The sequence below is a fragment of the Macrobrachium nipponense genome, chromosome 27, assembly GCF_015104395.2.
Source record: "Macrobrachium nipponense isolate FS-2020 chromosome 27, ASM1510439v2, whole genome shotgun sequence".
Classification (NCBI taxonomy): Eukaryota; Metazoa; Arthropoda; class Malacostraca; order Decapoda; family Palaemonidae; genus Macrobrachium; species Macrobrachium nipponense.
In genome coordinates this window covers 72,156,006-72,181,876 of record NC_087216.1, presented here as the reverse complement: position 1 = coordinate 72,181,876, position 25,871 = coordinate 72,156,006, and the positions used below count along the sequence as shown (strand labels likewise).

Sequence of the window (25,871 nt, the reverse complement as noted above, 5' to 3'; positions counted from 1 at the left end):
ACACTGACCTGATCAAAGAGCTGTCTGTTGATAGCTATGGCTCCTTGTTGTCGGGACATCTGGCGTGCTATGAAGGTGAAGAGGGACCCCAACTGAGCTGGACCAAAACCCTGGCCTTCCACCATGACCTAAAATGATAAATGTGAATTATCTAACATTTTTTGTGCGTCAGAAATCAAACATGCAGTCCCTGGGTTATGGCGGTCTCAGGTTATGGCGTTCCAAATTAACAGTGCTAGGCTAATGGGGCTGTTGACCTGATTTTACAACATCATAGGCAGTTTTACGGTGTCGTACCCAGTTACAGCACTGTAACCCAGTTTTAAGGTGCTTTTGGGGCCCTAAGTGCTATTTACAGGCAGTCCCCGGTTTACGACGGGTTCAGCTTAGAACGTTCCGAGGTTAAGGCTCTTTTCAATTATATTCACCAGAAATTATTTCCAGGGTTACGATACCTACAACGTTGATCTGGCAGAAGAAATATGACACCAAAAATGCAAAATAATCAATATTCGAAGGTTTATTTTATGAAAAATGCAATAAGAAAGCAGTTTACATAGTTTTTAATGCACCCAAAGCATTAAAAGTAAGGTTTTCTTAGGATTTTTCACAATGTTCCGGCTTACGACGATTTTTGGCTTACGACGCGTCTCTAGAATGGAACCCCTGTCGTAACCCCAGGGACTGCCTGTATTACCATTATCATTACAGGCATTCCCCGGGTATCGGCAGAGGTTCCGGAAGGGTGCTGATAAGTGAAAACGGTAGTTAACCGAAACTCTGCGATTTATGGCACCGAGTTTTGGTTAATAGAGCCGATAACCAGTTAATGGCTACTGTTAGGTAAGTTATGGTACCACAACTCTTTTATCGGCATAATAACCAAAATTCGGCCCGTTATGATGGCATACATCGCCGATTTTATGGTTCTAAACAAGCGCCACAAAACCGGATCGCCATTAACCGAGTCCGCCGATAACCGGGGACTGTCTGTACCCAGCTCCGGTTTCACATTTTTCAGGTTACAGCATGCCACAAGGAACAGAACTCCCACCATAAACCAGGGAAAGTATGTTAAGGGGGGGGGCATTATGAGCTCTGATTTCAGTCTGCAGTTCATGAAATCTACAATTTACAATAAAGTCAAAACACATAACTCCTCTTTCATAAGTATCTTGATGCCACATATTATATTAGTACCATAGAAAACTTGAAAAAAGATACTCTGTTGTCAAACCGCTTGAAATAATTGCTTCACTATAAACCTTTCAACCAATATGTTGTATATTATGACAACTTATTAAGAATAATTTTCATTTCTTACTTTTAATAATTTAATCAAGAATGAGGAGCCCAAGATGCATAATATTACAAATGAAGTTTAGACTCTTAAAATTTCAATATGATTTTAGGGATTCACTTTTTCCAACTTCAAACACTGGCAATTGGTGTAGCTCAAAACAGTGACCTTACCTGCAACAAAATATCCACAACACGCTGCCTCTGTATCATCCCCAGTTCAGAAGTGAACTCTGCTTCTTCGAAAGCTAGCGAAAGCACATTCAAAAATTCTCTAGTATCAAACCGCAGTAACGTCCTTAAAAATGGGTAACACTCTTCATTAGGCTTAGAGTTTTTCGTGTGCAACGAAGTCAAACACTTGAAAGTTTCGTGCTTAACTTGCTGCAGGATTGGCTCCTCGATATCACCCCGCGGGTAGGCTCGTCCAGCCAGACAACAAGAAATATACACTAGAATCTTATTTCCTAACTTAACGAGATTGTCAGTCAGCGCAACTCCGCTGTCCATAGCATTACACAACATGGTGCTGAGTTCTTCTAGAGGAGTTATGAAGTCCTTTATGCCTCGTGTGTAGATGTAGAAAATGGCATCATACAACCCATGAGTCCAGCACAGCTTCAACGCCTGATGCAGATCAAGAGAGGTGACTTCCAAGTGAACTATGCATGCTTCAGCTGCCTCTAGCCTGCCACTGGTCTCTTGATGTGACAACAGACACTGTGAAATCACTGGAGATATGTCTGCCAACTGATCACTCAGAATGTAGGGTTCCAAAGCCTCTAGAAAAATACCTGCAAATAGGCAGTAAACATTTTCAATGGAGTAGTTTTTAAACTTCATGTTATGTATATAAATCAGGTAATTTGACATAGTAAAACATTACACACAACATTTCCAACTGTTATTGTAATAAGAATAATTGATTATTTCCTGAAATATACAAAAATACTAGATTTACCTCTTTAATGAAATGTATTTCCAATGGGGTTATTACAATGACTCACAATACATGGAATGATTATAAAGCCAATATTCCTTAAGAGCAAAAATTACATATAATCTTAAGATCTGAGGTATAAAATGGTTCCAGAACTACTGAGCCAGTGAACAACTGAACCTGTGACAATTGAACCAGAGGACAACTGAACTGGACAATTTAACCAGTGGACAATTGAACCAATGACAACTGAACCAGTGTAAAATTGAAGAAACATTTATTAAGAAACATTCATCTATTTAACAAAATCATGAATCATTGTGAATGCTGTAGGATAAGAAAATACAATACAAAAACATATACAAGCTGACATAATCACATACAGTGCACTACAGTGACCCCTATTTACACAACCTGCATATTAGCTACTGCTCACAAATGCAGGAGCTTATCCAGTTCACCTCTATACATATTAACATTATTGGCAAGCTGCTGCACGAGTTTGATGTATACTTGTTAGGGGGTGCATCACACCGATGTACTAAAACATTCTGGTGAACACAACTGAACCAGTGACAACTGAACCATATACTAAAAGGAGCCATTTCCATTGTCTACTAGTTCAATTGTACACTGACTCAGTTGTCACTGGTTTAGTTGTCCACTGGTTCAGTCATACACTGGTTCAGTTATACACTGGTTTTCAGTTGTCCGCTGGTTCAGCCATACAATGGTTCAGTTATACACTGGTTCAGTTGTGCACTGGTTCAGTCATACACTGGTTCAGTCACACACTGGTTCAGTTGTCTACTGGTTCAGTCAAACACTAGTACAGTTGTCCACTGGATCAGTCATAGACTGGTTCAGTTGTCAAGTCACCATTTAAAATCATTCCCATAATGTGGCATTTTTCTCACACACTACTCCTCAGCTGAAATAAGCGCCAATATGCTGGCTAATTTCAGACTACTTTACATGTACTTCTGAACACCATGCTCACACCATACTCCTACAGTCTGTTGCAAATTTCTTGCCAATTAATACAGAGATAAGAAATCTAGAACCATACCAAGGATTGTGATACAACTGTCTCTTATTTAACATCCACATCTCTAACATTTCCTGACCTCTTTGAATGTCAATCAGTTCTTTCATCAATTAATCTTCTCTCCAAAATCCTGCTTTCCATGACCTTTATTCATCTTGACTATAATCTCCAGTCACGTGATGTCAAAGGTGGGGTTAGTATTTACTGTAACATTAACATACCTATAGCAAAACTAATGGATATTGAACCTTTTCGCTAAAATTAAATCCAACTCAAACTTTTTCCAAATCCTTCCACCAATCTCTACTCTCTGGTTCATGTAAATTAGTAGTACTTCAACTTTGCCATGTGTCTGCCATCTCAAAACCAGATTACTAAAACTTGTCCTATTACGTCCCAATTTATGCAACATTACCTTTGGAGATGGCATCCTCTGAGAATGTATCCCAGATGCGACCAAAGAGCAGGTCAGTGAGGTTCGATCCAACAGCAACTTTAACGCACAGTGGGACCATCAAAGAGTAATACTGAGTAATTGACACAAGGTTGCTTCTGTCGGGGAGATTCTCCATCCCATGATCAAGGTACTGGTTGAGTAACTCGCAGATCTTTTCTTGTACTAACTGAAAATTTAAATAAGTAATGATTAGACAAAGAGATGTCGCCAGTTCAGGAATCCTTAAAAAGCTATTTTTTCCATCATCAGTAGCCACATCTAACTACAGAGACCACTCTGCTTAAGAACATTCAACTTATAAAAATTTTGAGACACAAAAAAAAGGGATCGCAAATTAAAATTGTGTTCACAGCGCTCTCCTTTGCCACACGCACATTCAAATTTTGTTTTGCATGCCTATTCTGTACTGTACAGCAGTACCCTGAACTTACGTGAGGTTAGGTTCCAGACCCCCTCGCGTAAGGAGAAGTTTCGCATAAGTTTGGCGCGGTCTCTAAAAATGCTAATAAATCCTTAATTCTAGAGTATGAATACTCAATATGACCCTAATCATGCTCCCTAAATATTAAGCTAACTTTTAAATGAAATTAAAAGTAACTATAATTTTATTTAAAAGTTGGTTTAATACATTACCCTTAAAAAAGAAATAACAGGTTGGCGTAAAAATAGTTACAGGAACTACTACATACATATGTATTCATTTTTGTACGTACAGTGGACCCCCTGTATTTGCATTCTCCTGATTCGCGGACTCACACATTCGCAGATTTCTCTCGGGAACGTTTCCCCGCATTATTTGCAGAAGTTCGTGCATTCGCGGTATTTTTCTATGATAAATATCCACAAATTCCTGGTTTTTTTTATGAATTTCATCATAAAATGCACTTTTTGTGATAAAACTATTAAAAAAACCAAGTATGAAAATTTTTAGTGGGTTTATTTTGAGTTTTAACTAACAAAATAGGCTGTTTTTAGCGTTTTTATAGGGGTTCCAAACATTCGCGGCTTCTAACTATTCACGGGGGGTGTCTGGTACGCATCCCCCGCAAATACGGGGGGACCACTGTATACTAACGTTACCCCTAATTCATGGGATGTCAATTCCTTTCTCATCAGAGTAAAAGAAGTTTTCTTTGCATCACTGGGTAAACTTCATAAGTCTGTTACAATGAAGGTAAGTACACAATTCAATGAAACAAAGAAAACACGTATGTACATACATAACGTTTGCAGAAGGTGAAGGTAAAATTCAATCAATTTGCAATCATGTAATAGTGTGAGGGCTAACTATGAGAGAGAGAGAGAGAGAGAGAGAGAGAGAGAGAGAGAGAGAGAGAGAGAGAGAGAGAGAGAGAGAGAGAGAGAAACATGTACATCATGTGAGGTAAAACTCTGGAGGGGTTTCGTCTTTAAAAGGTGCGAATGGGATCACATTTTCTGAAAGTACATTAACTGTATGTGCTGTAATTACGTAACATATAGTGCATACAGATTGTATCGGTACTTTTCTCCGAGGTTAAGATAGTAATTTTCATTGTAATTTTCACAGAATGACAATTCATGAAGGTCTTATATACAGCCTTTGTGTATATTTTCAAAAGTATAAAAGCAATTAAACAAAGGTTCTGAAGGGATATCATCTTTGAAAAGTGCAGTAACTTTGTGAATGGGTATTGCAACTCATAAAAGTACATATATGCACTAACTGTAGGTGCTGTAATTACCTTTGTAACATATTTTTGCATGTACAAAAATAAAAATAATACATTTCTAATAAAGATTTTATACAGAACGGCTTTAAAGCTTAAAAATTTATATAATAAATTAAACATAAGCACTTTTGCAGGGTTTTGCAATGTTTCTGGAAGATTCACAAATGTTCGCGCTATCACGAAGAACTCGCGTGTGATAATTAGTTAGGTTCCATCGTGAAGAATTCGTGTATGATAATTAGTTTGGTTCCAATGAAAACTTCGCACTATTGTGAATTCTCGCAACTCAAATCACTTAAGTTTGGGGTATTGCTGTATGCACAGTGTATTATGTTTTAGAATGAAAAAACATACATCAAGTCCCCTGTTATCGACAGGGGTTCTGTCCCAATGGCATGACGATAAGCAAAAATTGTCAATAACTGAAAATCTGCACTGATAACCAGAGATCAGCACTTCTATTACGCATGTATTCGTACCAATACCCGATCATTGGTGCCGACAAGCAGAAATCGACCCTTATTGGTGTCGACAAGCAAAAATTGGTGCATATCAGCGCCAAAAATTGCCTATTTTCTCTGCCAAACAAGCCCCAAAAAATCAGATCGCCAATAACCGAGGCTGCTGATAACAGGGGACAGCCTACACTACTGTACTGGTTTTATATCATACTATATACTTTATTATTATTATATTATAAAGGATTATTTTATCCAGACCTCTGAGCCTAACAACGGCTCTTCTCAGGCTGGTTCATACTATACAGTACAGGCAGTCCCCGGGTTACGACGGTCTTGGCTTACGACGTTCCGAGGTTACGACGCTTTTCAATTATATTCATCAGACATTATTTCCAGGGTTACGACGCGTGTTCCAGGGTTACGACACCTACAATGCTCATCTAGCAGATGAAATATGACACCAAAAGTGCAAAATAATCAATATCTGAAGGTTTTTTTATGAAAAATGCCATAAGAATGCAGTTTACATAGTTTCCAATGCACCCAAAGCATCAAAAGTAAGGTTTTCTTAGGATTTTTGACGATGTTCCGGCTTATGACGATTTTCGGCTTACGACGCGTCTCAAGAACGGAACCCCCGTCGTAACCCGGGGACTGCCTGTATAGTACTAAAATAGGCATGAAGAGTACAGTAACTAACCTTCAAACCATTCATCATACAAAAGGCCGTCCAGAAAATAACTCAGTTTGCAAGCAGGGTGGCATCTGTATATCATTTCATTAACCAGAACCTAACAGTCCTTCAACTCACCTGCTGTCGTTTTTCCTTCTTTTGTTTCAGTCCAACAACCGCTTGTGCTTTATCTTGATATATATCTAAGGACAACTGGAGTGCCTCTCTCATGTGTCCACTTCGTACAAGATGGTCCAAACGGTCTATCCATGACCGCACAGTGACAACCTAAAATTTTTTTTAATTTCCAGAATTTGAATAAATTTTATGTGAAGAAACTCTTGGAAAAATAAATTTCAATGAGTAAACTGACATTTTCATGCTTTACACTACACATTTTAGCACTTAAATCTTCAACTCAGGATACTAAATTTACTTCATAACTAAAATTAAATTGAAATACAGTAGACCCTCGTTAACTCGGACCCTGATAACTTGGATATCGGATAACTCGGTCTATATCCGAGAATGCAGATGTTTCCCCCTAAAGGCGTTTTCTTTGACGCCGATATTACATCCATTTTCTATGCCGCTCTTTTTTTCATTACATCGTCAGTCATTGTGATAAGAGGTACACTTTAAACCTACGTATTATTCTTCAATAATTTCTATCAAAATGCCAGGAAGAGGTACTCGGAAGCTTGTAACATTATCAGTGGTCAAGAAACTGGAGTTAATTTGCAAATTAGAAGCTGGAGCTACAGTAAAAAGTGTCTGTGAAGAGTACGGTGTGAAGAAACAGACTGTGTCAGACATTCAAAAAGCTAAAGATAAACTCCTTGCCTTTTCGTTAAAATACAATACAACTGAAAGCCGTGAAAGTTCATCTCTTGGAAGTAGAAAAAGGATGCTGTGGCGGGATCACAAGCTAGAAAAAAACAAGTTGCAAAACCCTCCCCCACATTAACCTAATCACTCCAGCTACCCAACCCACCCCAGTCACACTTTCTTCTTTACACAACAAAATACAGCAGGACAACAATTGACCTATAGCTACAAAAAACAAAACAAAACAAAAACAACACAAAACACACGTACTTACCAACACTCCAGATACTCCGGGCTATCCTGTGCTGTCCGCTGGTTAAGGTCACTGGGACACCAACAACAACAACAACAACACCACAACAACAACAACCAAGAACCACAACACCAAAACCCAACACAACAACAAAAAAAGGAACACAACCACAACTCAACAACACAACAACAAAAAAAGGAACAATCACAACCCAAGACCACTGCACAAACAACACAACCAACACAAAAAAAAGCAGCAGCACAAAAGGCACATACACCCACTAACAACACCAAAAAAGAATAACAACAAAGACAACAGCACAGGCACAACAACTCCAAAGCAAAAAAACATTAACTTAACAACAAGCAAACAACAAATCAAATACACGCAAAAACTTAACCGACTTTCAATGCCTTCAAAGAACTCTACCGACACTACTGAACATCACCAGTTCTGACTAAAGACTGACTCAAAAAAAACTCAGAACTCTGATCTCTACCAGCAGACAACCCAGCCAGAACTCACTAACAGCCAATACAGTCGTTAACTATCCATACAGCAATTACACCCTCTCTCTCTCTCTCTCTCTCTCTCTCTCTCTCTCTCTCTCTCTCTCTCTCTCTCTCTCTCTCTCTCTCACACAGACGTTGTCAAATGGAACTGCATAACTCCTCAATAATGCGAGTTTCTAAGGATGAAAATGTGGAAGAAGCAGTAACAAAATGGTTTGTGCAGCAACGATCGTGCGGTGTAAATGTTCATGGAATTGCCATTCAAGATGCTGCTCAAAAGTTGGTTAGCTAGACACATGGGAATTAATGATTTTAGTGCTAGTGATGGGTGGTATCATATTTCTATTTGAGTCATACGATTGGTTACTATGGTAGGCTAGGCCAGCCTAACATTCGTCAGGGTACGTATTTAGTTACATAAACACAAAAAATAAATAAATACAGTAAATATCTTACTTGTTTACATGCTATGAAATATCTTACTTGTTTACATGCTATGAAGGTAAGATAAATAAAACAAAATAGCCTTGGTAATTTTACTTGAGTCTCGTGATTGTTTACTATGTTAGGTAGGCCAGTCGGTTAAGTCGGACAATCGGCATACTCAGACACCCTTCCCCCCCAAGTAGTCCGAGTTAACGATGGTCTACTGTATCTTTAAAACTACAATAGTCTTTTCAACTTACCTGAAATGACTTAGTACCAAGGAGAAGAACCTGAGATCCAAAGCTCACCATGGAATGATAACAAGCCCTTTCACCAGAAAGGGCCTGGGAAGAAATTCTTTAATAAATAAACAGACAATAAGACGATACCAAGCCAGAGCATTGCACTGATCCTACAGTCACAAAACAGTTAACAAATAGTTTTAGTGAAACAGACAACGAATAGTTTAAGTTAGTTACTAAAATGTAACTGGCTGTTTTTCTAGAATTTATTCAGACGATTGGGTGGTTTCAATAGATAATTAACTTGTTATTAAAGTGGTAAATCATGTTCCTGATGAACTATTCATGAAAAAAAAAAAGTCTTTATTATTATGCATTACAGCTGACCCCCAGTAATCACCAGGGATGCATACCATAACACCCCACTAATAGCTAAAATCCACAAATACTTGAAATTCTACTTTGAAAGTTCAAACACCATAAAACACCTCTAAAAATGTTTATACCTGAGTATCTTAATAGTTTTATGACAAAAAATGTATTTAGTCACACAAATTTTATGAAAATACAGGAAGTGAATATTTCTCTATAAAAAACAGCGCAAATAGGTGAATTTTTAGCAAATAATGGGTACTACATAAGTTCCACAGACAAATCAGCAAATAGGTGAGTCTGCGAATCCAGAACCGTGAATAAGCAGTGGTCAACTGTACTGTATACAGAATAATGAATAGCACAAAATAGCTTCCGTTCAATTTATTTAGAAAATGTGATGTTCACTGGACAATTAATCAAACCAATAATACGTACAGTGGAACCCCTGGATTTGCGTTTTCCAGATTGGCGGACTCACACATTAGCGGATTTCTCTCGGGAACGTATCCCTGCATTATTCGCGGAAAATTCGCACATTCGCAGTACTTTTCTATGAGAAATATCCACAAATTCCTGGTTTTTTATTCAATTTCATCATAAAATGCACTTTTTGTGATAAAACTGTTTAAAAAACCAAAAATGAACATTTTTTGTGGGTTTTTCTTGAGTTTTAACTAACAAAATAGGCTGTTTTTAGCATTTTTATAGGGGTTCCAAACATTCGTGGATTCTAACTATTCACGGGGGGGTCTGGTACACATCCCCCGTGAATACGGGAGGACCACTGTATAGCTAGAGAATAACCAGTCTTGCAACAAAACGAAATCTTACTCACCATTGCCTTACTAACATTGCTCCCAGTAGCTATGGCTTTAAAGTGTGGGGAAGCATAAACCAAGCCCAGATGCGCAAGGTCGACCATCTCCAACTCCTCTTGAGACTTCACGTCAACTATGTGCAGTTGCTCTCGCGTGTCCATCACAGCCAGTGTCCTGGAGTTAAGCCACGCCATTGCCTGGATTATGTACGAAAGCACCATCTTCTGGAGGGGCAAAAACCGTAGCTCCTCCTGACTTCCGTGAGTCAGCTGAGAAACCAAAAAGAATCCATTAGAGCACATTTTCAAGCTGCTAAGGCAATTCTAACAACTCCTAATGCCCTGGCCAACCTTAGAGATGATTTAAACCCAAGAAAAATCCACTCCAGTTTTGTCAATTTTTTGGCTAAATTACTAGGCAGTCCCTCGCTATCGGCGGGATTCCGCTTTGATGGCATGACGATAACCGAAAATCAATGCTAACCACGCAGATTTTTGGTTATCGCTGCCTCTCTTACGTACGTATCAGCGCCAATAAGTGATTATCAAAGCCGATAAGCGGAAATCAGCAATTATCAGTGCCAAAAATCGTCACTGTTCGTTGCCAGACAAGGGCCATAAAACCAGATCGCCGATAACTGGGGACTGCCTTATAGAACTTTATTCAAATATCTTTCACACAGAAGCAACACAGCCCATTTTCTGAGTATATTTTCCCTTGGTTCTTTTCCAGTCAGCATAAGCTTTATATTTTGCTTACACGATTTATCAATCTTCTACTGTCCTACTGCTCTTCTGACTTTTAAACATTTCCACTTCCTATGATTAATGATTTTATTCTAGAAAAGCACCATTTCCACTCACTTGATAGAAGTAGACACTTTTCTCTCTGCCAAACGCTAATACTGGGTCAACCACCCTCACTCCATCTGGCATTTGAATGACCACAAACTGCCAAGCAAGCAGGGGTAACGTCGAAACAGAAGCCTTCAACGGGTACGAAAACAACACCTTTAATTGAGGCCGTAGCGAAACGACAATAACCTGAAATGTTTAAAAAATATAAGCTTTGAGAAATTTATAAGGGATGAAAACATCTTTTATTCAAAATAATGGCAGGATTTACAGTTTTGATTTTATACAAAATTCTCTCAAGTCCTCTAATGACTTGTTTTTCTGGCACACTGTGAGGGTCCACATCAGGTATTCAGGTGTGTCTCGTAGGTCAGGAACAGGCCATAGTCATTAGGGGTTAATTCAATATTTCTTGCGTTTCTTTCTTTTCTGATTTCTATCATTATAAAGCTACTCAGCATAAGGACTCAGTCTTATTTAACTTTTCAATCTAAAAAAATTAGCAAAAATGATGCATAGAATTTACATTTTGAAATATCTATCACTCATACCAAAAGAAACATTCTTCACAATAACTTAAATGTACATATATATAAAAATACACTAACTTTGTTTCAGAAGGCTTCTTATTTTACCAGCATTTTTTCCCCAAGGATATAAACTACAAAAAACTGTTAGCAACTACAGCACATTCACATTCCTACTGGTATATCCCGGTTAGTCCTACATACTCAAATTCAGGGGTACCCAAAGCATAAATAATACAGTACAATAATAATTATGTCACTTAAAAACATGAAAAGTGAAGATAAAAGAAATTGGCACACCCCACACAAATCTGACACTTAAAAATAATAAAGGTATTAAATGAAAGTACAGTATAAATTTAATAAACTGTATCAAGAATATACTAACACCACCCTACTTAAGAACATTAAACTTACAAATATTCAGAGATACAAACAAACAGGAACGCATATTAAAACTGTGTTCACTGTATGTAAAGTGTATTGTTATACTATGAAAAAATGTACAGTACTATTCTGACTTTATATGATAATGCACTTTAATAGAAATGAAGAGTACAGTAACCAACTCACAAACAATTTAACTTACAGCCTTCCTGTTACCAAAATTCAGGAGCCAGACCTACCTTGGAAATAGTTGCCATTGCAAGAATAACAGTTTCAGTGCCCGGATTGGCACGAAACTGGGACATCAGCAAGGGTTCCACAGTGCAGACCTCCCCTCGACTCCCGCTGAATATACATCGGCTCTCATTCGAATTCAGACCCATCGTCCTCTTGATTGACAGCTCAAAAACTGATCCTCCACTGTCGCTGATCACAGCCATACCTGGATAATCTGTCCACTGTGGAAAAATATAAACAGTATTTAAAAAATATTCGATAAATTCCTTATTTGAGATTTATTCTTTAAATATTTCCCTCTCCAATATAAAGCTTTTACTACCCCTGGCACGGAAGTAAATCCTATAAACGTATAAAGGAGAGGTAAAGTTCATTTCAAAAAAGGGATTTTGACGTAAGGAAAAATCTATTTCTGGGCGATTGGTTCGTGTCGCCAGCGAAATATCCTTTAATCCATTATTTCTAAGGTAAATGTACTAACACATACCAGAGAATAAATAAAATAAAGAAAAGGTCAGTACAACTGACTCGCTCACCCTCCAGAGGGTGTCGGTATGAACACTATGGCGAGTGAGACCACTACCACGAACCGCTTGCCAATAGAAATCTCCCACTACAAAATCCCCACAAGAGGGGAGCCGACCCACAGAGTGGGCAGCAACTACTACTACTCCATCCCATGCTGCCGACTGCTGCGCCTCTGGTGGCATCCTGAAGTTAGCAGACAATCTTGAGCGATGGGATGGGCAGGGCGGGATTTCGCTGGCGACACGAACCAATCGCCCAGAAATAGATTTTTCCTTACGTCAAAATCCCTTTTCTGGGCCCAGTTCGTGTCGCTGCGCGAAATCGTACCAGAGAAATAGCACAAGATTGTAAAGAATAAAAACAAATAGACAAAAAGGGTCTCAAATAAAAGATAACATAAAATAAAGAAATATAATTGCTAATAAATATACATATACACAATGATACAAAATTAGAAATATTACTTAAATTTAACTTAATGCTAATAATATTTCTTAAAATTAACTTAAATTTAACATATATACAGGGCTTACATGGAATATATGTTGAAATCAGTATCTGTGTATAGATATTATGTACAAAGAACTTAAAGCAATTATAACAATAAATTGAATAGAACAAACTTCAATAATAATATAAAAGGGAATACGAAGTATATGACTTAATATACAAAACCCGTAACCATTGTAAATACTATGTGTCCCTAGCATAAAAATAAGGGGATCACATCCAAGAGATCATTATATACAATCAATTGTGAGTGACCCTAGCAAAAAAATAAGGGACAACCCACTATACCATCATAAGAGCAGCTAAGACTCAAGGTAAACGTAGATGAACATGGCAGGTATAGACGAACTGTTGGGTGAGATAGGTAGAAAGGAGGACTGGATCTTCTACTAAAGATTAAGCAGAGTCGGGGGAAACTATGTTACCCGCCGCAACTGCTGAAAATTTCAGAGCTTCCAAGGACTTTAAGTAATGACGTTTAAATACTGTCGGCGATTTCCATCCAGTATATTTTTTCAAGTCATCGAAATTCATATGCTGGAAATAGTTAATTGAGGTGGCTACTGCCCTGACATCATGTGCTTTAGGGAAGGAGTCAGGATTGGCTTGCTTAATAAAGTACAGGATCTGCTGCCCTGATGCCTTTAATAGATAAAGTACCCACCTTTTCTCTCTAAGAGAGGACCCGATGAGGATGAGGAGGTCCTGGACAGAAAGGCTCGTAAGGTCGATACTGGGCAAAGAGAAATATCTTGTGGAAGGGGTACAACCTTCCATGGTTCCCACCTCATCAAAGGATCTTCATTCTTTGCTAGAAAACTACGTTCCGGAGAAAGTAGTACTTCCCCTGTGGGAAGAAATTCAACATGATCCGGATCCCTGGATAATGCCGACAGTTCTGAAATTCTAGCTCCTGAAGCCAAGCTTAATAAAAATAGAGTTTTTCTTAAGAGCATTATAAATGAACATGTGTCATTATCAGTTTCTGAAGCCAGCTTTAGAACATCATTTAAGAACCATGATACTGACGTAGGCCTTACAGAAGGTCTAAGTCTAGCACAAGCCTTGGGAATAGACGAGAAGTAGGAGCTCCGTCAAGTCTATGCTGAAACCAAATTGAAAAATCTTTTTCAAGGCTGACTTGTTTGTCGTAATAGTGCTAGCTGCTAAACCTTTTTCAAATAAAGATCTGAAAAAGGATATAGCTGAATTGATTGTCCATGATCCTAATATCTGATTCTCTCAGGAAGGTTGCTAACTTTTTGACTGCAGCATCATACTGTCTCAAAGTTGAATCTCTTTTATCAGATTCCATGAAGAAGAATATTTTGAGGATCAATATTCGCATTTCTTTTAGCTGCAAACTTCATGAAATCCATAAAGTTAGGGTTTTGAGAATTCCTGAGGAAGCGAACACAGTCTTTGTTTGTACTGACTGGGAGAGCCTGGGATTGGGAATTCGAAGAGGACGAAGACCCAGTTCCAGAATTAGGGGTACCAATTGCTCTTCGGCCAGTCTGGGGCTACTAGAGCCACTTGACCCTTGAATGTCCTGAGTTTGTTCAGCACCTTCAGGAGAAGATTCACTGGAGGGAAGACATAAATCTTCTCCCAGTTGTTCCAGTCTAGGGCCAGGGCGTCCGTGGCATAGGCCAGAGGGTCCAGGTTGGGGGCCACATAACATGGGAGTTTGTGGTTCGCTTGGGATGCGAAGAGATCCACTTGTAGACCTGGAACTCTCTGAAGAATCCATTGGAACGAACTGTTGTCCAGTGACCATTCCGACTCCAGAGGAACTGATTCGGGATAGAGCATCTGCTATGACGTTTCTCACTCCAGCTATATGGGTGGAGGAGAGGTGCCAACTGAACTTGTCCGCCAGGGAGGGAAGATGGCTACCATGACATGATTTAGATGACGTGATTGGAGCCTCCTCTGTTTATACAATGGACTACCACTGCGCTGTCTAAGACTAGCTTTATGTGGGAGTTCTTTGGCGGACGTAACCTTTTTAGAGTCAAGAACACTGCCATTGCCTCCAGTACGTTTATGTGAAGCTGACGGAACTGGGGTGACCAGGTTCCTTGAACCTTCTTGAACTGAGAATATCCTCCCCAACCGCTTAACGAAGCGTCTGTGTGGATGGTAATCCCCGGATGAGGAAACTGAAGGGGTACTGATATTGACAAGTTCTTGACTTTTGCCCAAGGGCGTAGACGATTCCGTAGAATCTGAGGGACTGAGGATAATTTGTCCCTGGACCTGACATTTGCTCGTGAGCGCCAGATTCTGGTTAAGTCTTTCAGTTTGGCTTTCATCAAGATGTTTGTCACTGATGCAAACTGGAGTGAACCCAGAATCCTTTCCTGGGTTCTCCTTGACGCAAGTTTGTGTCCTAGAAATTGCTTTACTGACTTCGCTATTTCTTTCCTCTTGGCTGATGGAATCGACAGAGTATGGGAGGATAGATTCCATTGAATGCCCAGCCACTGGAAGTTTGACTCCGGAGTGAGTCTTGATTTGGTCCTGTTTATCTTGAAGCCTAGATATTCCAGGAACCGGATTACTTCCAGTGTTGCTTTGTGGCATTCCTCGACTGTTGGAGCCCAAATTAGCCAATCGTCGAGATACGCTACTACCATAATCCCTTGTGATCTTAGTTGTTGGACGACCACTTCCGCCAACTTCGTGAACACCCTGGGTGCTACGTTGAGGCCGAAGGGAACTACCTTGAAGGAGAATGCCTGCTCTCCTATCTTGAAGCCCAGATACGGGCGAAAGTGTCTTGCAATAGGGATATGATAGTATGCGTCTGTAAGATCGATAGAGGTGGTGACGGCCCCACGGGGAGTAAGGTCCGCACCTGCGAGATGGTGAGCATCTTGAACTTGTCGCAGCGAATGGCCAAGTTTAAGCGGGACAAGTCTAAGATTACCCTTCTTTTTTGTGAGCCTTTCTTTGGAACGCTGAACAAGCGCCCTTGAAACTTTAATCTTTTGACTCTCGCTATTGCTCCTTTCTGAAGGAGGTCCTCCGCATACTCCGTCAATTCTTTGGATGGAAGTTGGCGGAAAGGTCTGGGTGGGGGTGGATTCGCCACCCAACTCCAACCCAGGCCTTTCGACACAATGCTTTGTGCCCATTTGCTGAATCCCCACCTGTGGCGGAAGAGAAACAGCCTCCCTCCTACCCGGAAGTCCTCATTGATGTTGGTAGCCTCCGCGGCCTCCCCTGAAGTGCTTTCCTCTATTAAGGGACCCTCCCGATCCTCTCTGACGAAAGGATCGCTTACCTCTGCCTCCTTTACCCGACCGGTCATACTTCTGAAAGGCCTGGCCTTCGAACACTTGGTTGAAGGCTGGGGAGACAGCGTAAGAGGTGGAAGGTTGAGGCTGGGGGGAGATCACATAAATAGGCTGTGATTGAGCCTTGGAGGTAGAGGGTTGGGCTGCCTGCACCAAGGGAACAGCCGAAACAGGCTGGGCAAACCGTTGCTGTTTCTTTTGGTAAGGCTGGAAACGTCTGGGTTTCTTCTGAGCCTTACCCCTGACAGCTTGATCTTGGCGTCTCTTTGCAGTGAGACCCCAACGATCCTTAAGCTAAGGCTTTGGTTAAGCCTCGTAGCCTCTGCCTGGACCTCCTTTACCATTGCATCTGGGAAGATCTGTCCCCATGTTTGATGAAACAAGGTCTGATGAAAGCAACTTATTCGGTTCATGCCGAATAGTTGCTTCTTGAAGGACATGTTTCCGACAGTTTGTTCTGGCTGTGGCGAACTCGAACAAGTCAGACTGCACCGTTTGAGTCAGTGACTTGGTGATTAGCTTGAACAGTGGCTCGGAACCATAAGAAATGGTAGCCACCTCAGTCATGGCCATGGTGTTGAGAGACCTGGCCAGCCTAGACTTGGTATCAAACTCTGCCTGAATAAGGCTATCTGGAAGTCTAGGCAGCTTCTCACCAAACTGCTCCATAGCACAGTCCGGTTTGAGTTTGCCCGCAGAAAAAGTGTTGGGCAGGTCTTCCCACAAATCTCCGGTTGAGGGAAGTAAAGGAGATGTAGGGTCCGCTTCCTTTAGCTGCGGTAACGAGTCCCCCTTTTGGGCCGCTGGGATAGTGACCGTAGCAATCTTTGTCAGGAAAGGAAGCGGAGTACCCTCTTCCATTGTGAAGATTGTAAATGGACTCTTAAACGGCTGTATCTTAGTGTTTGAACAGTCCATGTCCTCTAAGCACCTGAGCCATTCTCTTTGAGCCTGGTCACGTGAATAGAGGACTGTCTCTTTAGGGACCTTATCATCTCGCGTCATGGCAGCGGCGGTGAGCCTGGCGTAGCCGATGAACGGCGGTTGGAGATCTTCCGGGTAGAACTCGAAGTCCTCAATCCTTCAGTTCCACATTCCGGGATAGAGATAAGCCCGTCTTGGAAGGGGGCGTATGACGCCACTCTCCAGGGATTGTTCATGCTGAACGGAGGCAGAGAGTCATATGGTGGCAACTGAGCTATCCCTGTGCCGAAAGGTGGGGGAGTAGCTAGCGGAACTTGGCTTAGTCCGGCGATAATGTTGTCCTGGGAGTTGATCCTATCAGACAACCGGGAGAACATCTGTTCCATACTGTTCTTGAGAGACCCTACCAGATCCCCCATGTGTTGCAACAGGCCAGCATTGGGATCCAAAGCCGGAGCTGCTGCGGAGGTGGACGGGTAGCTCTGAACAGGAACCAAAGGAAGTGAAGGAACGGTTGACTCCGCTGGAGTGTGTGATCTCTCCTTGGAGGATCTACTCCTTGAGGATTTGGAGCCGGACCCAGAAGCTCTAGACCTCTCTGCTCCGGGGTTTGTAGCCGGAGACTTGCGAGATGTTGACGCCGACGACGTCTTACTCAAGGTTTTAACCACCGCTTGTCCTTTGACCTTAGGTCTAACAGAAGCATCAGGAGAAGTATAAAGCTCGGCTCCTGTAAAGCCTTGGAAGGAAGCTGGAGATTGTGCAGGAGTAGAAGATCCAGTGGCGCCCAAGGGAAGCCCTTGTGCGTCCAACGTACTCACCTCGACCAACAGGTCGTCAACACCTACCATCGGTTCAATGTTTAAGTCCAGCGTCGCGACTTCCGACGAGATGTCCTGGCCTGGATCAGTCAACGAAGCGGCGAGCTGCTGCTGAATCAGCGCAATAGTCGGGCCCGCCTCTGCTGGGTCGACGTAGCCCGTTGACTTGCCGCCGGGGAAGATCAGGACCGCCAACCTCTTCTCAAGTATGTAGGGCTGACCCTTGGCGGCGTTCTTCCCAAAACCGCCGACCCAGGCCCGCAGGGTTGCCAGTGCAGTGTCTCTAACAGCCGGGGCCTGGAAGAGAGGTACTTGTTAGTTTTTTAAGAACGAACTTAAAATTAAAACTTAAGTACAAGGTTAACTTAAAATTATAGAGGATGCAAGATCCCATATAAAATTCGTTTAAGTTTAAGATAAGATTAAAATTAAACTTAAGAACTATAATCTTGTAGGGATTGGCTAACGGAGTTGGAAATACTTACCCCGTCTAAGAGCTGGCTCACCAGATCATAGCAAATTGTGCAGGTCTCGTGATACCAGACTTGGAGGTTCCCGTGCGGAGTCGCGCATGGAGCATGGGACCGGCAGACTTCATGCCCACAGGGGTCCTGGAGCATGGCATTGCATCCCGGATGCTCACAGTTGGTGGTCTGTAAGTGAAAAGACACATGAGCATCCTAAAAGACATCACTTACAGGCTAAAGGTTAAAAGAACTCCGTTGCATGCCGGAGCGCGAAAAAATTTCGGGCATAACCCCTCCCTTACCGCCTGAATAGGCTATAACCACGGAGAGATCCGGTGTGAGCATGCAATGGAGGGGAGGTTTAATGTAGCTTAAATTAAACTTAATATAGTTTAAATTAAAAACTAAACTAAACCTAAAAACATGGGACGTACCGGACTAAGTCCGGTGCGAGGCGGAGCGTGACGCGATATCAGCGCGACGGAGTGGTTAGTAGAGACCAACTGTATGCCGCAGTCCGCCCGTCAGGGTGAACTAGCACCTTTCCACGTGGATGCCGGAGCTCCGGTAGATAAAGAGCCCCAGTAAGGTGGGAAAGGGCGAGAGGGCAAACAGACTCGAGCTAGCAACGGAGCGACGGAGTCAACGACTGAGGGGGGGGAAAAGGCCAGCCCCCCCCCCCCCCCACCCCCCCCCCCCCCCCACCCCCCCCCCCCCCCCCCCCCCCCCCCCCCCCCCCCCCCCCCTTAGCCATCCGAGCGTACCGAGAAGCTGGAGAGGTCGAGTCCAGTCTGGGTCTGTACCGTCCCCCTACTCCCTCCGCCTAGGGGGAGAGAGGAGGCAGGCCCTGGGTATGCAGAGCGAGCGTGGGCAGACCCAAACCCCTCCCCCCGGCCCTATGGAAGAGCGGGAGGAGGGAAAGGGATGACTGGACAGGCGTCTGCTGCTCCGTGATCACGTAGTGACCACGGAGCGGTAACAAGAGATACAATGAAACAATAAAGCCTAGGATACACAACCGACTGATCAGATAGATGCTATAGAGAAGCAACCGAACTGAAGAGCGGAAGCACATGGGACCAATAGGACATAACCTAGGCTAGGTGAAGCAAGACGCCGTACACTAACGTAAACACAATACATAAAAAACAAAACAACTAAATGTAAAGAAAGAAAATAAAATAGTAGGAGAAAAAATCCAGGAGTGTACGACTAACCCGAAAGAAAGTCTACCACTCAAAGCTAGCCGGGGCCGATACTAAGAGCTGTGGCTAGGGTCTGGATGGAAGATGCCTACGCAAGGTGAAAAAGACATGCATGCATGACATAAACCCCGTAGGCTGTACCCTTAAAATAAATAGGATAATTAAAAACAGAGCGTAATAAGTAAGGGAAGGTTCTGGGTATGGAAGACCAAGAACGAACCCGCCACGAGGCAGAACCATGCTGCCATGCTTCCGACCTAGAGCTCGTATTTATACCTAAAAAACGGCAAATACTGACTCAAGGCCGGAAAAAAACCAAATAGCAATAAACACTGATTACTTAACTTAGCTGCTGCAATGGCTGTACGCTCCATGATGAATAAATCCAGTAAAAAGGGCACAAAAACACAGAGCAAAAAAAGGAAAAAAGGGCACGTGTATACGCGGTGCGCTAACTGAAAAGGATGACCACCAGAGGCGCAGCAGTCGGCAGCATGGGATGGAGTAGTAGTAGTTGCTGCCCACTCTGTGGGTCGGCTCCCCTCTTGTGGGGATTTTGTAGTGGGAGATTTCTATTGGCAAGCGGTTCGTGGTAGTGGTCTCACTCGCCCATAGTGTTCATACCGACACCCTCTTGGATGGGTGAGCGAGTCAGTTGTACTGACCTTTCTTATTTTATTTATTCTCTGGTATGTGTTAGTACATTTACCTTAGAAATAATGGATTAAAGGATATTTCGCGCAGCGACACGAACTGGCCCAGAAATGTCTTTCGAAATTATTAGACTTGAACTACAAGCTTTTTTTTGTGTGCAAAAGTCAGTAGCATTTGTCACCTGCCAGCTAAGGTTCTTATTGAGACTGGGGTTTTGAAGAACAAGAAAATGAAGAGTTAAGAAATAAAAATACCACTTAACATATATATTAATAGCTTGGGAGTTAAGCAAAGGACAGGTTACATAATACAGATATTTCATGTCGGTGACCTTCTGAAGAGATATGAGTTCAAGAAAGTTTACGGGTATACATAATACTTTCAGACACTTGAATATTTGCAACTGCGAAAGCCTATCATAAAATGGAGGTAGTGAGGGGGAAGATTGCATTTGAAATTATCCACGAAATTTCTAAATATGTATAAAGAGTCTTAATGTAGAGTAATATCTATGAATTCCATGTAAATTTTTCAATATTCTTAAATTTCACTGACAACAGAGTTCTGAGAGTGAATACTGTAACATGTAATTTAGAAATGTTGCACTCCATTGAAGATTTTTTAAAACTAGAAAAGTTAAAATAATACTCATTTACTAGCCAAATGAGAATATTATACTCCGATAAAATATATCTATCCAGAAAATTATGTCAATTTACAAGAATAATGTTAATTTAGCTGCAAAAAGAAAATAAACAGTTAAAAAAAAAAGTAGAATATACCTTCAAATGCAGAACTGCAGTAAATGGAGTATGTGCATCGGAGATTGTCTGCAGAAGTTTACTGGAAGTCAGGTCAAACAAACATATCTGACCTTTGGCAAATCCAGCTAAAAGTCGAGTGCAGTCATTATTAAGGGCCAGTGCGGACACGGACCCATACTGTTCCCCAAGCTAAAAAGGAATATTATATTCATCACCATCATAAACACTTATGTACTTCAACATTTACTTTTATTATTAAAATGTGAAGGATTTCCCTACATTCTTTTTTGTAAAATGTTCTTACTGCCTATTATTATTATTATATATTGCTATACGTATATCATTCAGAAGATGAACCTTATTCCTATGAAACAAGCCCACAATACTCTTTCTCTAAGTTCTCCTTGGCCTTCCCACAGGTCTATGTTTTCGCACTTCCTTATATACTGTACTGATTTTCTGACAGCTACTCATCCTGTTTCATCACATTTTCAAACCTTCTTAATCACAGAGAATTCTCAAGTCTGTTTTCCAGTCTCAGGACACCATATAGTATCCCTACTTTTCCTCACTTGTAATATCGCCTTCCCACCATATTCCATAATTTCAATATTCTATGCTAATGCCTCCTTCAAAACCTCCAATTCCCTCGTCAGTGCTCACGTTTTTGCTACATAAAGCGGTGCATACTTTACATATCATCATAAGTTTTTACTTCTCTCTTAATGGGACGTCTTTATTTACTAGTAGTTTAATGCTCTCTCCTCCTTCATAATGTACTTAATTTCTCTCTTGCTGTTCTTTCAACTCCTGTTCCACAATCAAGCGAGTCCCCAAGATAAAAGAAATAACTCTACTACTTCTACAACCTACCCATCAATCACAACACTATTTGCTACATTCCCTTTGCTTCTTGTACTATGTTTCAGGTATCAAAATATCATACTCCAAGTACATTTTGAAATCTTGAGCACCTCTTGCAACATCACCCATTGCATAGGGTACACAACTTCCCCTCAACAACCAAAGGGCCATTTTCCATAGGGTACTTTTCCCTTTGGTTCCTTCCATTCACCATAAGCTTTGTTCTGATTTTCAGTCCTCTCCTCTCCAGAACACTCTTTCACATTGAAACATTTCCACCACCTCTCTATCATATTCTTCTTTTAGCACTAGGGTCCTCCTCATTATGGGACCACCTTGACGTGGTGAGGGGGCTCTCGAACCTCAGGAATCTCTTCCCAGGTTCGAACCCAAGAGTCCCATATGACATTATATATTTTCGAGTTAACTTCTATGGACTTTTCCATTTTTGCCAAAAATTTTGAAAGCAAATAAATGAGAAAACATATCATGGCTTAACGTGGAGTTAAATCCGAAGCTAAATGGTGAGAACTGTGGTAGATCCATCATCTACCCGACAATGTTCGGACCTGTTTTTCAGGCGGAACTATTCTGTGGAGCTGGACCACGGATTCCAGGGGGGGTCTGGTTCTAGGAATAGAACTCTCGGCATTCTATCCAGTTTGCCCATAATGTGATTAGGATGGGGATAATTGTATTATCGTAATACTCTTGGTCCTAGCAAGCGGGTTCTGCTTACACTTGGGCCATACTAATCATGTTATGCCATCCCCTTTTGGGGTAGGGTAGGGATGCGGACATTTGGGAGTCCTTTCTCACTTGTGCCATTGGCGGAAGATTAAACTTCGCGAAGGGCCAATGATATCTTTTCAAGATTTTTTTTTTTTCTTTCTTTTAAATCTCATCTCAAATATATGAATATTGAAATAAATGATTTGAGTACCCCTGGGCCCCATGATGGAAAAACTCCGGCACAGTTAATGACTATTGGCACATCACTCCCGAATTTCCTTGGTACTGCCACAAGTAGTGAAAGTACTATAAATGATACAAAAGGAACACCCTGTTCCAAGTAAAGCAGCAGAGCCAGAAAACCAAATAGGGTGCATAAATAAAAAAGAAACAAACAAAAATAAATTGGTAAACTCCAATATCGTAACAATGGAACCATATATGATGAACAATAATTCTGAATTAGAGGCAAGTAATCCTCCCAACAATACAGGAAAATATAAAAATCATAATAGACAAGCAACATACATAAAACAAGGACCAAAAAGAAACAAAAATTACCGACTTAATCCCACATTGGTACATTTTGATGACCTCTTTGGACCAGATAACTGGTCAAGATTTCTAGTCCTCGAAGCTGACAACAAAATCTCAGCAGCGATACTAGAAAACAAATTACTTAACATATATCCAACACAAGACATGGAATGCAGACACATCAAGGACAATGAATGGCTTATCCAAGTAACCAATAAAAAGCAGTCCACTGCCTTTTTAAGTATAACAGAAATAAATAATATAAAAGCAACAATTACAAGCCACGAAACATTGAATTATGTACAAGGTGCAGTCATCCTACCTAATAGCGAGCAGGAGTTTCCTTCAAAACAACTACTGCTAGACTCCTTAAAATTGAGATATAAAAACGTCCACGATTTAGAAATATACTCGATTTCAAGTAGGAAAGACAAAAATAAAAATATCAACATTGCCAAAATAAAATTTACAGGCCAAGACCTACCAATTAAAATAAAAATTCTTGGACAAAATAGAGAAGTTCATCCTTTCGTTCCAAAACCACTACAATGTACACAGTGCTCAAGGTATGGACACACATACAAAAAATGCCATAATAAGGCAATATGTGCAGTCTGCACATCAGATAACTGTAATCAACCAAAATGTATTAATTGTGGACTAGCCCATCACGCAAAATCTAAAGAATGCTCATTTTACCAATATAACACAGAACTTCAGTTGTTAATAAATAGGACATGAATGTCAGTCATGGAAGCCAGACTTGAGCTAAAAGTAAGAGGAGTTAATAATCCCTCCAAAACCCCCACCTTTTCAAATGTGACTAAAAATCAAGACATCAAGCAGCACAATGACAAACAAGGTAGTACAGTAGTACCTCGAGATATGAAATTAATCCGTTCCGAGGCGCCTTTCGTATCATGAGGTTTTCGTATCTTGGACCACATTTTACATGTAAAATGGCTAATCCGTTCCAAGCCCTCCAAAAACACCCCAGTAAATTTCATAATAAAGGTAAATTGACCGATAAACAATGAAATACTACAACAATTTGGACCATTCAATACGTAACTTAATAATAAAAATGCAAAACCTGTAAATAAAGTGTATATTAGTGTACAAGAAATATTATTACTGTAACGTAAAATGTGGAAGCTTACCTTTCGAGTGAGGCTATCTCCGAAAGTGGCGGCAGAGGAGGAGGAGGACAAACGGCAGATACGTACACTTAACTTTACGAAACACATAAAAAATGTCAGAAAAACAAACTAAACTTTACAAAACACATTAACAAAACTGTAACACTTAACTTTACAAAAAACTTTAAATAAAATTTATTTTTGTCTTTTATATTTTTACATTTCTTTTTACTTTTTTATACTTTACGTAATTTAAATTTCTTCACCATCGAATGGATGCCAGTCTGTTTACGGAATTTTTCGAACCACCCATGAGAAGCCTTGAACTCTGGGGTTGCCGTTGATATCCCCTTTCCGCCGTCGTCTTCGGCTTGGGCAATCAAATCGCCGAAAATAGCGCTGGCCTTCTGGCAGATTGCCGTCTCGGTTTTCGTATCGCCATCGATTTCTCTGTCCTCGATCCATACAAGAAGCAGCCTTTCCATTTCATTATGCACATGGCTCCTCTTGTTGGACAAAATAGTCACGCCCTTGGAAGGTGTAGCTGCTTTGATGGCTTCCTTCTGCTTAAGGATGGTGCCTATCGTCGATGGATTTCGGCCGTATTCCTTAGCGATCACACTCAACCGCAAGCCAGCTTCATACTTTTTTATTATCTCCATCTTTGTCTCCATAGAAAGCATTCTCTTCTTTCTGTGAACTTCAGCAACTTTCTTGGGACCCATGACTATATGTACTTATGTACTGTACGTAATTAAGTTACATATGTAGTATGTATACTAATTAGGTTCTCACAACACGATAAAGTAGCACAACGAAATCACTAACGAATTTACGATACTAAACGAAATCGTTGGACCGAACGAATGCCGCATGTGTACGATAAAGCTTCGGGTGCGAAGTGGCCGAGCGAAGGCACGCCACCACGTAAGATGCATGATGGGAGGGACGCTGTCCAATAGGAGAGAAGGATCTCATGGCTTGGCTAGCATCAGGAACCAATGGGAGAGCAGGAGGATGGTGGCGAGTCTACTAGAACTAAGATGGCGGCGCGCGGCGCGAGTTTCAAAATTGTTATCGGGCGAATCTCGGACTTTCAGAAACCTTTTGTATCTTGAAAACTTTTCGTATATAGAGCAGTAAAATGTTTCGTGTCAGCTTTCGTATCTCGAGTTTTTCGTAAGTTGAGCCTTTCATATCTCGAGGTACCACTGTATAAACATAGAAACTAAATTTCATACCAATAATACTGAAACCCAATATAAAAGTGATATTATAACAACCACTACCACCACTAACATAGATAATTCAGTTATCCATGGAAAAGAACTTCCAATGGAAGAGGAGTTAAATGATAATAATAATCGAACTG

General features: G+C 41.0%; 1 protein-coding gene across 1 annotated transcript in view; it reads right to left on the bottom strand.

Moving 5' to 3' along the window:
* The window catches only part of LOC135201077 (vacuolar protein sorting-associated protein 8 homolog), a 131,007-nt gene that overhangs the window by 79,403 nt on the left and 25,733 nt on the right, over positions 1-25,871 (bottom strand). The window contains exons 5-13 of the mRNA XM_064229963.1: positions 21,246-21,416; positions 12,052-12,270; positions 10,908-11,087; positions 10,062-10,313; positions 8,870-8,953; positions 6,729-6,878; positions 3,703-3,910; positions 1,474-2,093; positions 9-128 (exon numbers count right to left, since the gene is read on the bottom strand). Of these exons, the coding sequence (XP_064086033.1) occupies positions 9-128; positions 1,474-2,093; positions 3,703-3,910; positions 6,729-6,878; positions 8,870-8,953; positions 10,062-10,313; positions 10,908-11,087; positions 12,052-12,270; positions 21,246-21,416 (2,004 nt within the window). The remainder of the gene's footprint in view (positions 1-8; positions 129-1,473; positions 2,094-3,702; positions 3,911-6,728; positions 6,879-8,869; positions 8,954-10,061; positions 10,314-10,907; positions 11,088-12,051; positions 12,271-21,245; positions 21,417-25,871) is intronic.